A 15,119-nucleotide genomic window follows, 5' to 3' on the forward strand; every position below is an offset into this window, starting at 1 on the left:
TGTCAAGTTGACCAGATGACAGCTCATGTTCACAAACACACGTCTGCACTTGCTTCCGCAGGAGGTGCTGTGTGGGGAGCTCAGCATAACTCGCCCTACCCACTTTTGCAGCTCATCCTCTATCACATTATCTCAGAGTTTTAACCAGGCTTGGGAAACAGACACTCCACAGTAACATAACCTGGTTACTAGGCTCAGAGAGACACGCACCACCAGTGAAAAAAGCCCATGTAGACTCCACTTTTTATTGCTATTATAATTAGATCACTGCTTAAAAATAGTGGGTGATATTTTATTCCTTGGCATATCAAGATTCATTAGATGTGGTACTAACCAGGTATGACACTATGGTTTTAAAAACATGTACTGAGATCATATAAAAATTAAATTCATTTGAAAAAATTTGAAAAAGGTAACTACTGAAAACTGCTTGGAACACAGAAATATAGCTTCTTATTTTAAAAAGTATATGAGTTACAGTCAGTCAATGTTAATTACCATCAGATCCTACTACATGCATGCATTCATGCATATATATGTATATATAATACACACATTTATTTTTAATCAAGTTACAGTTCAAAAAGTTTTGAAACATAGGTTAAAATAAACTTTTAAGGAACATTAATTAGGAGAGCATTCCACGATTTCAACCTACCTTTTGTGGCCACTCGGACACAGTCTATTTTGGTTTCCTGTGTCAAATAAAGAGAGGGAAAAATCATTATTTATGTTTTATTTAAAACAAATAGAAATAGCTGTAGTTCTATTTACATAACACTGATAAAGAAGGATCTCACTATTCCGGGCGTGTCTTTAATCACACAGCAATTATTCTTGGAACCACACTCAGATACATTTTCTGGCTCCAGTGCCGGTGGTGCTGGGCATTTCTAGACCAGATGATGAGCAAGGAGCTACACTTAAAATGCCTTTGCCTGATGGCCCCGGACCTCCTTCACCGTCCCTGTACTTCCCCCTGAGCAAACAGTACTGGAGAAGTACGATGCATCTCAGATTTCCCCCCTTTTCACCAGCAAAAGTCAAGCTGACAATGACACCTAGACCTATGCAGTGAAGGAGGGACCCACTGTGGTATGTGCCAAACATTTCCTCTCTCTAAGGAGCCTTCGCAATCTCAACCAGAGTTCTGCGTTGGTCTGAACAGGAAAGGGAAACAAATTCAGAAATGACACTTTTTCTTTTGTTTCCCTCTCATCTTTCTATTTTCTCTTGCGCAAATAAAAAAGACACCAAATGTAGTCGCAGTTTTAGGAAGTAGAACCCTCGTGCGGCTTCTTCAGGTCCCATTTCTTTAATGGGACAGACTATGCTGAAAAGACAGATGCTGTGAATCTCACAAATTTTAAATGAGCTGAATGTATGTGTTGGAGCTATACTGTCTTCCTGTAAAATAGTAAGCTAAGCAGAATTTCCAGCCAACTTTCAGTAACAGGAAAACTGAAAATAAAACCCATCATGTTGATGATAAACTCCTCCAAACAAAAAAAATATATATATATATAAAGATGAGTATATTCGTTTTTTCCATAAATTTCTCTAGACGGAAATAATTTTAAGAGAAGAAAAATCACGTTTGTTTACAAGTAGAAATGCAGAAAAGCATGACTTCAATTTTACTACTATTTTACTTAATCTACGTTCACATTAACAACCCCAAATAGCCTAAGTAAACAGTGATCTGTACAACTTACCCCATTGGCTCTACTAGCAGCTTGGAAATAAATTCTGTAGCTTTTATGGGGGAGAAGGGGAGTGTTCCAGTATCCATTGTATGTCTTATTATCACCAATTGTAAAAGGCTGCGCAGCTTGGAGGCTGTCTGCAGGAAATTCTGCAGCAAAGTAGTACTGTGAGTTCAGCAGAGAAGCATTCTGGAAGTGAATTGGCACTGGGTAGCACTTTAAGATTTCTGTTGTCTTTTTAGCTCTTCGAGGACGTTCTTCCTCAACAACTATTTGATAGACACTAGAAAAACAAGAGTATCATCAATGATATTTTATGATAACTGAACTGATCCACTCTGCCTTCAGCTGCATGGACCCATAGGACACTCAAAATAAACAACATACTGGATGCAGTCGATACTGAGTGCTTGGTATATAACAGACACTCATGCACCACTTGCTCAGAGAAAGAGAGGGAGGGTACTTCAGTTCTTCTTCAGAACTCTCCCACCCAAAACAACACTACTTAGTGAGAGAAACAAAATTCACCGTCATTTAAAATTTTTAATATGATAATCTCTACTGTTTAAGCAGAAGTAATGTTTTTCTCACATGTAACTGAAGACGATTTTACAGACAATTAACTCAGTTTACCTGATAAATACAATTAAATTATACCAACTATAAATTTATTTTTAAAGGCAATGCATTATTTTCTTTAATGACAACACAAGCAAAGTTTTAACAAATCACAAAACACAATGTGAAGTGATTCATGGTAACTAAGGTTTATCTTCGTATGTTTTCTTATGTTCCTTCGCCCTCACCATATTCAGTCAGTGGAAAGAAATGCGTAAGAAAAGCAGAGATAAGGGATTATAGTTTCAAAAACCAAAGCCTTGGAGTTCCAAGTGATTAGTAAGACTAAGTCATGAACAAGGCTCCTCGAATTTTATATAAGAATGGGCTGGGCATGGGTATCTTTGAAGATGTCTGCAAGGGTGACAGTCCCACTAAGTAGTAGGTCTCTGGTACCTGCCCACCCTCTTCCAATGTCTTTGAATTCTGAAGTAACCTTAGGAGAATGGGAGAAACCTTGAACTGATGGACTTTCAGAATATTAATATATTTATTTAATACATTTGCTAGAGTGATGAATGTTGTTTGCAGTTTTGTTGGAAAAAAAGATGTTTCTTATGCTGAGAAAAACTAAAGCTTCTCTGGACTGACTCCAGATTAGACTGTAAGTCCTCCGGCAGGATGAGGGATCTTCTTCTTACAGTATCAGAAAGGCACCAGAATTCGCATGAACCAAGAGCTGCTCAGTACAGAACCCATTAATAGCAAGGGAAGGCACAGAAGAGGGCTGCCTGCCGTCCCCACCCATGGGGGAATGCCCAGGGAGGTTCCTCTCTATTTGGCCTCCGAATCTGCATTCGTAGAACCACCTATCTCTGTGGGCACAACCACTAGCACCTTCTATTACAGCAACGAAATGTGTGCTGCCACCCCGTTGGTAACTCTGTCTAAACAAAAATCAGTTGTTTTAGAATATCAGACCGATTTAGAATATCAGACCGATTTCTCAGTACACAGGGAACCAGCAGGTTTACAGGGCAGTGAAAAAGTGAACTTGACCAGTGATGTCAACTTAAAACAAAGGAGTACAACTCTTACTTCCTACACAGCAGACACTTTCTATTGGACTGAGTCATGTAAAATGCTCCACATCAGTGGATCATTCATACAATAGTAAAGGCAAAGGCTCAAGGTCAAAGTGGAAGACTACGTATTGCCTGCTCTGTAGCACAGCCACAGTTGACAGCTGTGAAACAAATCTAACCTGGAATTCCATTAAAGACAGTCCTGAAGAAGTGTGATCACTCTCTTGAAATCGCTTCTGTCGGGGTAAAAACAATGCACTGGTCTGGGCTCTAATGCTAATTCTGCTAAAAGCTGGGGTTTTAAATGCATTTCAATGAATTTGAGTTTTTTCTCCTATGAAATGAGAGAATTAAGTGAATCTCTAACATGGATTTCATATATCTAGAATTTTTATTCAACATATGAGGACTGATCTCACAAAAGAGAGAAACCATAAGAATAATTATTTTCTTTGCAAAGTGATTCTCCACTTAATAGTATATATACATATATATGTATATGTATATATATACTTTTTTTTTTTTTTTGAGAAAGAGTCTCACTCTGTCGCCCAGGCTGGAGTGCAGTGGCGCGATCTCAGCTCAGTGCAAGCTCTGCCTTCTGCGTTCATGCCATTCTCCTGCTTCAGCCTCCCAAGTAGCTGGGACTACAGGCGCTTGCCACCACGTCTGGCTAATTTTGTTTTTGTATGTTTAGTAGATACGGGGTTTCACCATGTTAGCCAGGATGGTCTTGATCTCCTGACCTCATGATCTGTCTGCCTCAGCCTCCCAAAGTGCTGGGATTACCAGCATGAGCCACTGCGCCTGGCCAATAAAATAATTTTTAACATCACTTCCTTCAAATCTTTTTTCTGGTTCATTTGCTATATGACATGATTTTCAAAACTCCAACTTAAAAACAACTTCTGGGAAATCCATATACTAGACAAAGCAGGAAAATAAGGATATGTGTGAAGAAAAAAATAGTTGCAGATATTCCATACCGAAAGTGCTAGGCCAGGTGCCCAATGCACACAGATTTTATTTTTCCCATTTTCCTAATGTGAAAACTGAGGTCTACAGGTGAAGTGCCATTTTGCCAGGGCATTCTACTGAAGAGGCAGAGGTGGTCTGATAGCAGAGCTAGTTCTCCTCATCATCAGACCAGGCTGTGCTGACATTCTTACTCACAAGTCCAGTGAAGGCACTCATGGGAACCATCTGGCCTGAAGGGAATTTTCACTTGCTCCCGCACACACAACCAACACATAAGCTAGTCTCCATCGACTTTCCACAATCAGTTTATTTTGAGTACTGTAAAGATTCACACTTATCACATCAAGGGAGTTATCGATGATAACGTTGGCTTTGACCTCAATTCCTTCTGTCACCTGTATCTGAGTCATTAACTACCTTCAGGGAGGACATTCTCCTGGGCTCCACAGTGACTTTAGCACCTGGCTGGTGTCCTCTGAGCACTGTCCCACCTCTCTCAACCTGCAAGGAGCTCCCTCCTGTTATAACCCCACTAGACAAAAAAGCAGCACAGCTGCTCCTAGACTTTCCATGTCCCAAGATCCTAGATTCTCCTACCGCAAACATCTTTGCATCTATTCCTTCAACCTGGCCTGGACTCAAGTTTGCCACTTAAATGTGCTTCCCCTCAAGGCAATGAACTCTAGGTTACTCTCAGATGCCCTATGTCCTAAAACACTGAGACCCTCAATGACCCTCTCTCAATGGCCTAGAGTCTGTTTCCTCATTTTCATGTTCTCTTGCTCTTCTCCAAACTCACAAAAACATGTTTTCTGTGTCGACATAGCCATTTTGTGTCCTTGTATCACTATTTTCAAAAGTCCTATAAGCTTCTGAAGGAGAAGGGCAAAGGTTTAGTCACTGTTGTGTCTCATGACACTTTGGCTGTGAAGTACATATTTCTGAAAGCATGCTATAATCCTTAAGTAGCTTCTATTTGGTTTGGGGGTATATTACACATTCTATGTACCAGGAGGGAGAAAGCACACCAAGAGTCACAACAATGCTTTGCCTTATTAAAATTTAATGTGAAGTTTATTTTGTATTCATTTCCCAAATACTCAACAGCCAAAAAGAAAGCAATGAACAAGGAAAAGGTTTTATGATAAGAGGATGCTAGTTATATTTTAGTTTATCCTGGATAACCCACAATTAAATAATGAACCTAAGGGAATCAAATGCTATGTCTCTACGTGCCCCCTGCACCTCCATCTCTCACTTCCCATTCCTCTCTCCTAACCTGGCTCATAGGTGTGATGAGTGTGTACACTGATTTATTATTTCAATGAATATTTTTTGAGTGCCTAATAGGTGTTAGGCACTGCTCGAGTATACCTTAAACAACACAATGTTTGACGTTCTCTAATGATACAAAATTTTGTTTTGTAATAAAAATATTATCTAAACAAACATGAAAAAAATCATTTGTTTCAAGCAGCAGTTTTATGAGGATTAAGTGAAAATTTAAGAATTAAATGATCATTAGACAGGCCTCCATGTTAGCCAGTTGGCATGGGTTCTATTATACACTCTACTCCAGACATACTGGTTTTTAAATGGCTACCATCCACTCATCTTCAGATATATTAAAGGAAGAACTAAGTTGACTGGAGCAATTTCAAACCCAAAATGTCTTTTCATCCTTGCTCCACAAGACAAATTAGATTTGCAAGCATCCAGACCTCAAATCTATTTGCTCTTTAATAATTTAAGCGCTGAAAGGTCAAGCAGCTCTTTTCTATTCCCCTTTATCAAAGCCCAAGTGCTAATGAAAAATAGCTAAGTCCTATCTGCTGCCCAAGTGCCATAATTTGCTATTTCCCTGATGGAAATTAACACATTATTAGCACCTAGGTCAACAGTACCTTGACAGAACTTTATAGCTGATGTGTTTTTCATCTGTACAAGTAACATCACTTCACTAATGAGTTTCATAAAAAATTTCCATCCACAATCATAATCTCAAAACTAGCTTTGAAAATCTCACTGTTGGAATAGTGTTTCTAGAAAGAGTTTTAAAAAGCAAATTTCTGAGAATAGAACACTGATCAGAAATTTTTAGCTTAGTGAGTTGAATTTAAACTCTATTATCCTTTTAATGGGTTGTCCATGCTGCCTTTGTTTATTAAAGTTGTACCACCCTAGCCCTGTCCTACCATTACTCTGGAATTTAAAGTCACATCAAATCTTCCTAGTGCATGTGCAATATTAAAAGCACAATCCACAGTGAAGATAAATCTGCCAACACTGTGACATCACTATATCAGAACTTTCCTATGGAATGAAATTTAATTTACAGTTTAATTTATGCTAGGCGTTTCTACAACAAAATTCTAAGGCCTTTACAAGGAGAATGAAAAGTCTGCATTTATATGGAATAGCACATGAAGTATAACCTAGAAAAAAACATCTCAACATCTTTCATCTACGACTCGAAAGTTCAAATGTGATAAAATGTTTTTAGTTTTTTCCTAACTTTGAGTTTCTGGAGAGGAAGCCTCATACACATGTGAAATTAACTTAAAATTTTTTGTTCTAATTCATTTCAAGATGAGTTGTAAATCCATTTTTTAATCCATTTATCATATTTCTTTTCACCATAAGATATGAGAGGGTTACCAATTGGATAATAGAAGGTAGGGAGGTAAGGAAGAGAAGAGAGAAGGAGAAAAGTTATAGCCCTTTCATTGTTGCTTTTGCTAATCCTCTAAAACAGGCACTTCTGATCATTTCAGGGACTTAGAATATTGTTCATTTTATCATATCTAGGAGTGACTTTTGGCTTGATTTGCAATTTTTGGTAAAAATCATCCATTCTATATGTATAAAAACAATAGAGATCAGTATTGATATCTTCCTGAAGATTAATATGGGGGAGATGAAAGAAAATGAAAATATTAATTACATGCAAAGCATGAAAAAATAAATGTATAACTAAGGGTTGCTGCCACGCAGCCACACTGAATTTATTTTCCTCTTGTTCTTTGCTCTGACATTATTTTTTCCTAAATCTGCCAGCATTTACTGAAATGACACCCTAATACTCCAAACAACCTGGTGAAACTGAACTCAGTTTTAAAACGTATGTCACCAAATTACAATTAGTGGAAAAAAATCAGAATTCAGTGTTTGTCATTACGGCTCAGATTCCTTAGAGTCCTGCAGGTAACATTGAGAGTAACTGATCAGACACACTCCTGTTCATTACAATGATAAATGGCAACTAGTTTTCTACAGACAACTGGCAATGGGTAACACATTGCACAGGATAAATAGACCTGTGGGGCTGAATATTCTATATTAGCAACTTTAATTTCTCTTTGTCCTGCTCTGATGTAGATAAGACTGACCAGAAATTGCTGTGGAATATTTGCGGGGCACCACAAGCATTTTTTATGTTCTCTCAGCCATAACTCATAACAAGGAGCTTGCCTGGCATCAGCAAGTTACTATCGCTCTGTGCAGTGTGTGCCTGTGCACTCGCTCCCACACTCGGTTCAATACCCTGCTGCTCTGCTAGTTAGTGATAAAATCTGATATAATAAAATATTAATTAGAGCTGAAAGGTTGGGTGAGAAATATGAACTCAATTATCGTCCCATATTATGAACAAAGGGCAGGGTGAAAAAAATTTCTTTAGTTAGGGAGGTTTGGGATAATAAAAAGAACAACTAGAACATTAGGCTCAGGCTGAGAAACTCTGTAAAAGGCCACCTATCATTAATCTTCACAACAGGCACCACATTTCGAGTAAATTAGTCCTAGATGGAACATCTTTAAGGGTGATTTCTCCTGCTTTTAACAAGTGAAGACATTTTCCTTTGCATTTCCTATTTCATGTAAATTTAACACAATTTAATCATCTCAATTTCATAAACACATGACTACAAAATTATAATCCAAAATTAGTTACTATTACGAAAAGTATGTTCTCTGAAATAGTCCTAATGATTTGAATAAAAATAGAAAGAGAATACCATCAAAGCTGCACCAAATATCTTTGCTCTTGTATGTTTGTCTGAATGATATTTTATAGTTTGTATTATACCCAATTCAAAATCTTTCAGTCCCGAAAAGTTCCAGTGCTTCGGGCCAGATGAGCTGGAATACAAATGCAATCATCAGAGAAAGGCAGGTGTGCCCACAGGGGTGCCGATGAGACAGCATTGACTTGGGAATCACTGTCCACAAGTGACTGGCTCCAGCGTTCCCCTGAATCACCGACTGACCACTAAAGTCCTTCAGGCTCTAATATTTTATGACCCTCAGCACAAGATCAGGCAAGTTGTGATATCAGCAAATGAGAAGAAAATTATTTCATTCATGTTTCCTCCATTCTTTCTTTCCACAATATTCACCACGTATCAGGCCTTGTTCCAGGCACAGGGGAAGAACAAAAAGAGGAATTAGGCACAGACTGCCCAGTCCTTGAAAAGCCCAGGCTAAGAGTGTTAGAAATACGTCACACCAGTGAAGAACTACTGTGCCAAGGATCTGATAAGGGTTTGTACAAAGGACAAAGTAACAGGACCCAGGGATACGTCAATCTCTACGTTAAAATCTCTTCTAGCATCTACTGCATTGAGGGCATCTGACCTCAATCTAGTGCCCAAATGTTCTCACCCTAAAACTGCTTCTGCAATGCTACAGTCACCAATATTCTCCTTGAATTAAAGATAATGCAACAGCAACAAAAACAAAAAGCTCAACATGTTTCTTAATAGATCCCAATACATCTTTCCTTTCACTCCAATTGCTTGTGAGCACCCTGCATCAGCACAGAAGACGGAAGGCAATGAGCTGGGTCCTACCTCAGACACTGCCCAGGTCCCAGCAGGTTTGCCCCCAGGAGTCCCCAGAGTGGCCCCAAGAGCTACCCAAGAACGGCAGGGTCTTCCTCACTCAATTCTTGTACTGCTGGACATGAAAACTAGGCTTCCTAGTCTTGACTCCTCTAGAAGCCCACATGGCCCGAGGTGAGGATGAAGAAGGAAGTACCTGAGGATGGGCAGGGAAAGAAGCTCGAAAGCAGGCATGGTCTTGGTCTTTGTTCTCCTCTCTCTTTCCAAATCACTGCCAGGCAAACTTGGAACTACTCTCTGTCACGTCTACAATCACTCCTCAGGCTACAAAGGCCATAATTTTCTGTTTTCAGTACTTCATAGGATATCTGTTTTAATCCTTAAAGTTATATCAAAACATTATGTAAGTATTTTGTTGGTTTTTCTGGGGGGTGACTGGCAGTGGAATTTGGCTCTTAGAGCCATTCTTGGCCTTCCCTGTCTATAGTAGCCACCCCATACACCCTCCCACAGGCGCCCTGGGCCTGCCGCCCTCAGCATAGGATCCTGGGAATGAGACTGGAGGTCTGATCCAATGAACAGAATCCTTCAGAAGAGATTATGCTAAAGAAAAGAAAACCTGAAAAGTAGGGGAGGGAAGGCTAGGCAGCATATTTTCATGCACAAAAGCAAGTCTGAAATGGAGTTTGAGGGAAAGTTAAATTAAGTTTCATTGTATAAAAGCTCAAATACATCTACTCTATTATTATTATCTTCCTCTGCCATTTTTAAAGCTTCTTTTCAAAGGTTCTTAAATAACAAATTTAGTTTCCAAAATGAATTTTCAAAGAGGTGACTGACATTGTCATCCTAGAAGCAACATTAATAAAAATGATCTTTGTTTTCTGGCAGTAAAGGAATCCAGAGTATTATTTTTTAATCCAATAAAACTCAAAAGCAGGTGGGGTGGTGGTAGTGGTGGTGGCGACAGGAAGGGATATAGCACCTTTTGCTGACACTCACTGTAGCAATTCAGCAACAGTAAGTAATAATAAAAAACAAGTTCTATAAAAAGCCGGAATATAGAAGCTGAAATTTTACCACTGAACGACATTTTGATCCTATGTGTACCTCCATGAATAAAGGAAAATTATGAGGTTAGAAGTCAGTTTCTTTCCCTAAACAATTTTAGCCACAGAGAGAGCCTTTTCAAAAGGTTTGAAAATTGCGACAAAAGTACATTTAGCCCCGAAGGTTTAAGATGCTCCTGCAGTCTGCATTTCTCCAATAAATAAAAGAGAAGAATTAAAAAGCCACTTATAAGCATCTCAAAAGCACTGATGCTTAATTTATTGATTCTCGGGAGACTAATAAAAATGGTGAAAGGAAAAAGAACATACACACCAGCAGAAAAACTAATTAATTTGATTAAAATAATCGAATCTTCTAAAACAATTTCATTTAAGTTCTTCAAGTTCTCAAAATTATATGGCTAAACATTTAGCAAGGGCTGGGTGTGGTGCCTCATGCCTATAGTTCTAGCACTTTGGGAAGCCAAGGTGGGAGGATTGCTTGGGCCCAGGAGTTTGAGACCAATTTGTGCAAGAGAGTGAGACCCTGATCTATAGAAAATTAAAAAAAAAAAATTAGCTGGGTGTGGTGGCACACACCTCTAAATCCCAGCTCTTAGGAGACTGTGGTGGGAGGATCGCCTGAGCCAAGGAATTTGAGGCTGCAGCGAGCTATGATCATGCTACTGCACTCCAGCCTGTACAATGGAGTGAGATTCCATCTCTAAAACATAACAAACCAAACCAACCAACCCCAAAATGTTTCAGCTTAAAAACAATAACAAGGAAATAATGAAGAAAACAAAAGTATTGCATCTAAGAATTAAGCAAGCAGTAGGGATAAACCCCAGAGATTCCAATGATTGTAATAAAGAAACAAAGGTGTAATGTCTTTTCTAAATAAAGGCATACCCAGCTTAATAAGGCACTTCACATTATTGGGCTTCACAGATACTGCAGTTTTACAAATTGAAGGTTTGTGGCAGCCCTTCCTTGAGCAAGACTATCACTGCCATTTTTCTGACAGCATGCACTTACTTCATGTCTCTGTGCTACATTTTGGTAATTCTTTCAACATTTCAAACTTTTACATTATTATTACAACTGTTACAGTGATCTGTGATAAGTGACTTTTGATGTTACTCTTGTAATTGTTTTGGGGCGCTATGAACTGTGTCCATGTAAGACAGCCATCTCTCCCTGGGCATCCCTATTCCCTAACACACACAATATTGAAATTAGAACAAACAATAACCATACAATGGCCTCTAAGTGTTCAGGTGAAAGGAAGAGTTGCAAGTCTCTCATTTTAAATTAAAAGCTGGCATTATTAAGCGTAGTGAGGAAGGCATGTCAAAAGCTAAGACAGAAAGCTGGGCCTCTTGCACCAAACAGCCAAGTTGTAAGTACAAAGGAAAAGTTCCTGAAGGAAATTAAAAGTGCTACTCCAGTGAACACATGAATGATAGGAAAGTGAAACGGCCTTATTGCTGATATGGAGAAAGTGTTAGTGGTCTGGATAGAGTATCAAACTAACTTGAGTGGTCTGGATAGAAGATCAAACCAGTGATGATAGTCCCTTAAACCAAGGCTACTGCAGAGCAAGACCCTAACTTTCTTCAATTCTATGAAGGCTGAGGGAGGTGAGGAAGCTGCAGAAGAAATGTCTGAAGCTAGCAGAGGTTGGTTCATGAGGTTTAAGAAAAGTAGTCATCTTCATAACATAAAAGTACAAAGTGAAGCAGCAAGTGCTGATGTAGAAGCTGCAGCACATTATCCAGAAGATCTAGCTAAAGTCATTGATGAGGGTGACTACACTAAACCACAGATTTTCAGTGTAGATGAAATGGCCTTCTATTGGAAGCAGGTGCCATCTAGGACTTCCATAGCTGAAGAGGAGAAGTCAATATCTGGCTTCAAAGGGCAAGCTGACTCTTGTGTTATGGGCTCATGCTGCTAGCAAGTTTAAGCTAAAGCCAACAGTGCTCATTTACCATCCTAGGGCCCTTAAGAATCATGCTAAATCTACTCTGTCTGTGCTCTTGAAATGGAACAACAAAGCCTGGATGACACCACATTCGTTTACAGTATGATTTATCAAATATTTTAAGCCCACTGTTGAGACCTACTTCTCAGAAAAAAAGATTATTTTCTAAATATTACTGCTCATTTGACAATGCACTTGATCACCCATGAGCTCTGTTGCAGACGTACATGGGATGAATGCTGGTTTCATACCTGCTAACGCAACATACATTTTGCCACCCAGGGGTCAAGAAGTCATTTTAACTTTCTTGTCTTATTATACACAGAATAGATTTTGTGATGCTATAGCTGACATATATAAGTATTCCTCTAATGGATCTAGTCAAAGTCAATGGAAAGGAGTCACTATTCTAGATGCCATTAAGAACATTTGTGATTTATGGGAGGAAGTCAAAGTATTAATGTTAACATGAGCTCGGAAGAAGTTGATTCTAACCCTCAAGGGTGACTTTGAGGGGTTCAACACTTCAGTGGAGGAAGTCACTGCAGATGTGGTGGAAAGAATAACTAGAATTAGCAGTGGAGCCTGAGGATGAGACTGAGTTGCTGCAATTTCATGATCACACTTGAACGGATGAGAAGTTGCTTCCTATGGGTAAGCAAAGAAAGTGATTTCTTTTTTTTTTTTTTTTTTTTGAGGCGGAGTCTCGCTCTGTCGCCCAGGCTAGAGTGCAGTGGCCGGATCTCAGCTCACTGCAAGCTCCGCCGCCCGGGTTTACGCCATTCTCCTGCCTCAGCCTCCCGAGTAGCTGGGACTACAGGCGCCCGCCACCTCGCCCGGCTAGTTTTTGTATTTTTAGTAGAGATGGGGTTTCACCGTGTTAGCCAGGATGGTCTCGATCTCCTGACCTCGTGATCCGCTCGTTTCGGCCTCCCAAAGTGCTGGGATTACAGGCTTGAGCCACCACGCCTGGCCAAGAAAGTGATTCCTTAAGATGAAATCTACTTGTGATGAAGATTCTGTGACCACTGTTGAAATGACAACAGACGATTTAGAATATTATATTAACACAGTTGATAACGCAGCGACAAGGTTTGAGAGGACTGACTCCAATTTTGAAAGAAATTCTACCATGGGTAAAATGCTATCCAATATCATCTCACGCTATAGAGAAATCTTTTGCGAAAGGCAAAGTCTATTGATGTGGCAAATTTCTTTGTCTTATTTTAGGGAATTGCTGCAGTCACCCAAACCTTCAGCAGCTACCACCCTGATTAGTCAGCAACCATCCACATTGAGGAAAGACCCTCCACCAGCAAAAAGATTATGCCTCATTGAAGGCTCAGATGATCATCCGTACTTTTAGCAATAATGTATTTTTTAATTAAGGTAGACACATTTTTTTAAGACATAATGCTATTGCTCACTTAACAGACTACAGTATAATATAAACAAAACTTTTCTGTGCACTAGGAAACAAAAAATGCTTTGTTGTGATATTCACTTTATTGCAGTGATCTGGAACTAAGCTTGCAATAACTCCAAGGTATGCCTGTACTAGAAAAGACAATAAAGAAAGGATATTAATTTGCAGAATAGTCTATGTCTGCAAAGGTAGCTGTAACCATCTTGGTTCTGAAGAGTCAGCAGGAAAGATGTCTTCTGATCAAGCAAAGTGAGGGACAAGAGAATGAGCACAGCTCCCAGGAGGAGGCAAGGTCCTGACAGCTCACATGCCCTGTGGCTCTGAGCAGAAGATTAAGTGTTACACAAGAGCTCATAGCTTTGGGGTTAGAGTAGACAAGTCTGTTAACCTCCCCGAACCTCAGTTCTTTCAACTGTAAAGGGGAAACGCTGGCAGCTAGCGAGGAAGCCTGTTCTGCATCATGAGAAATTATTTCCTTTGGGATCAAGCATGGGCTTGGCACATCACAGCTCCTCGATCCAAGTAACATCGATTATTCATTTTCTATTGCTGTAATTATTATTCCTCTATCACAAGCTGCTCAGAAGAACATAACTGAGGCTCAGGAATATAACACTAAGACCCAGAAAATTTCCCAAGACATGGGCGGAACAACAGGGGCTACCACGTTATCTAGAAGTTGTTTCTATCACTACAGAAATCAACAATAAGAAAAGGTTTCCTGTACTGAACAGATAACATCTGTGTTTGATGCTGTCCTGACTGCTTTGCTTACAGGTCACTAATTCTCCCACCTGTCCTTTGAGGTAGATATTATTATTACTTTTGAGTTGGACATTAAACTTCAGCAAATAAGAATTTAAACCTAGAAGCATCAAGCTCCATGCTGTGGTTGCATTTTTTCGGTTCTTAACAACATTGCCTTTTACTCCCTGGAATGAGTTGTTACCTATAAATTATGCCTTCTCTTATTGCTGGGATGTTTCGATGGAACAAGAGATCTAAAACATTGATATTTTACCAAATGAATGCACAATATTAATACCAAACACACATTTCTTACAATTTTTATAAAAGTATTGTCAAATATGGGTGACTGTTAAAACATAGTTCCTATGTAGGTGACAACCACAGCATATCGGCATAAGTATAGTACTAAAAGCAGACTGCAATGGGGATAAAGACTGAATAGCAACGTAGTCAACAGTTTTTTTTTTTTTTTTTTTTTTTGAGACGGAGTCTCGCTCTGTCGCCCAGGCTGAGTGCAGTGGCCGGATCTCAGCTCACTGCAAGCTCCGCCTCCTGGGTTTACGCCATTCTCCTGCCTCAGCCTCCCAAGTAGCTGGGACTACAAGCGCCCACCACCTCGCCCGGCTAGTTTTTTGTATTTTTTAGTAGAGATGGGGTTTCACCGTGTCAGCCAGGATGGTCTCGATCTCCTGACCTCGTGATCCGCCCGTCTCGGCCTCCCAAAGTGCTGGGATTA

At 39.5% G+C, this 15,119-nt stretch overlaps 1 protein-coding gene across 3 annotated transcripts in view; it reads right to left on the reverse strand.

The window, feature by feature from the left end:
* The window catches only part of PTPRM (protein tyrosine phosphatase receptor type M), an 848,823-nt gene that overhangs the window by 292,540 nt on the left and 541,164 nt on the right, over positions 1–15,119 (reverse strand). For all 3 annotated transcript variants that reach the window (XM_030925938.1, XM_030925937.1, XM_030925936.1), the window contains exons 12-13: positions 1,716–1,989; positions 659–695 (exon numbers count right to left, since the gene is read on the reverse strand). In XM_030925938.1, coding sequence (XP_030781798.1) covers positions 659–695; positions 1,716–1,989 — 311 coding nt within the window. The remainder of the gene's footprint in view (positions 1–658; positions 696–1,715; positions 1,990–15,119) is intronic.

The sequence above is a fragment of the Rhinopithecus roxellana genome, chromosome 21 (genome assembly GCF_007565055.1).
Source record: "Rhinopithecus roxellana isolate Shanxi Qingling chromosome 21, ASM756505v1, whole genome shotgun sequence".
NCBI classification, from domain to species: domain Eukaryota; kingdom Metazoa; phylum Chordata; class Mammalia; order Primates; family Cercopithecidae; genus Rhinopithecus; species Rhinopithecus roxellana.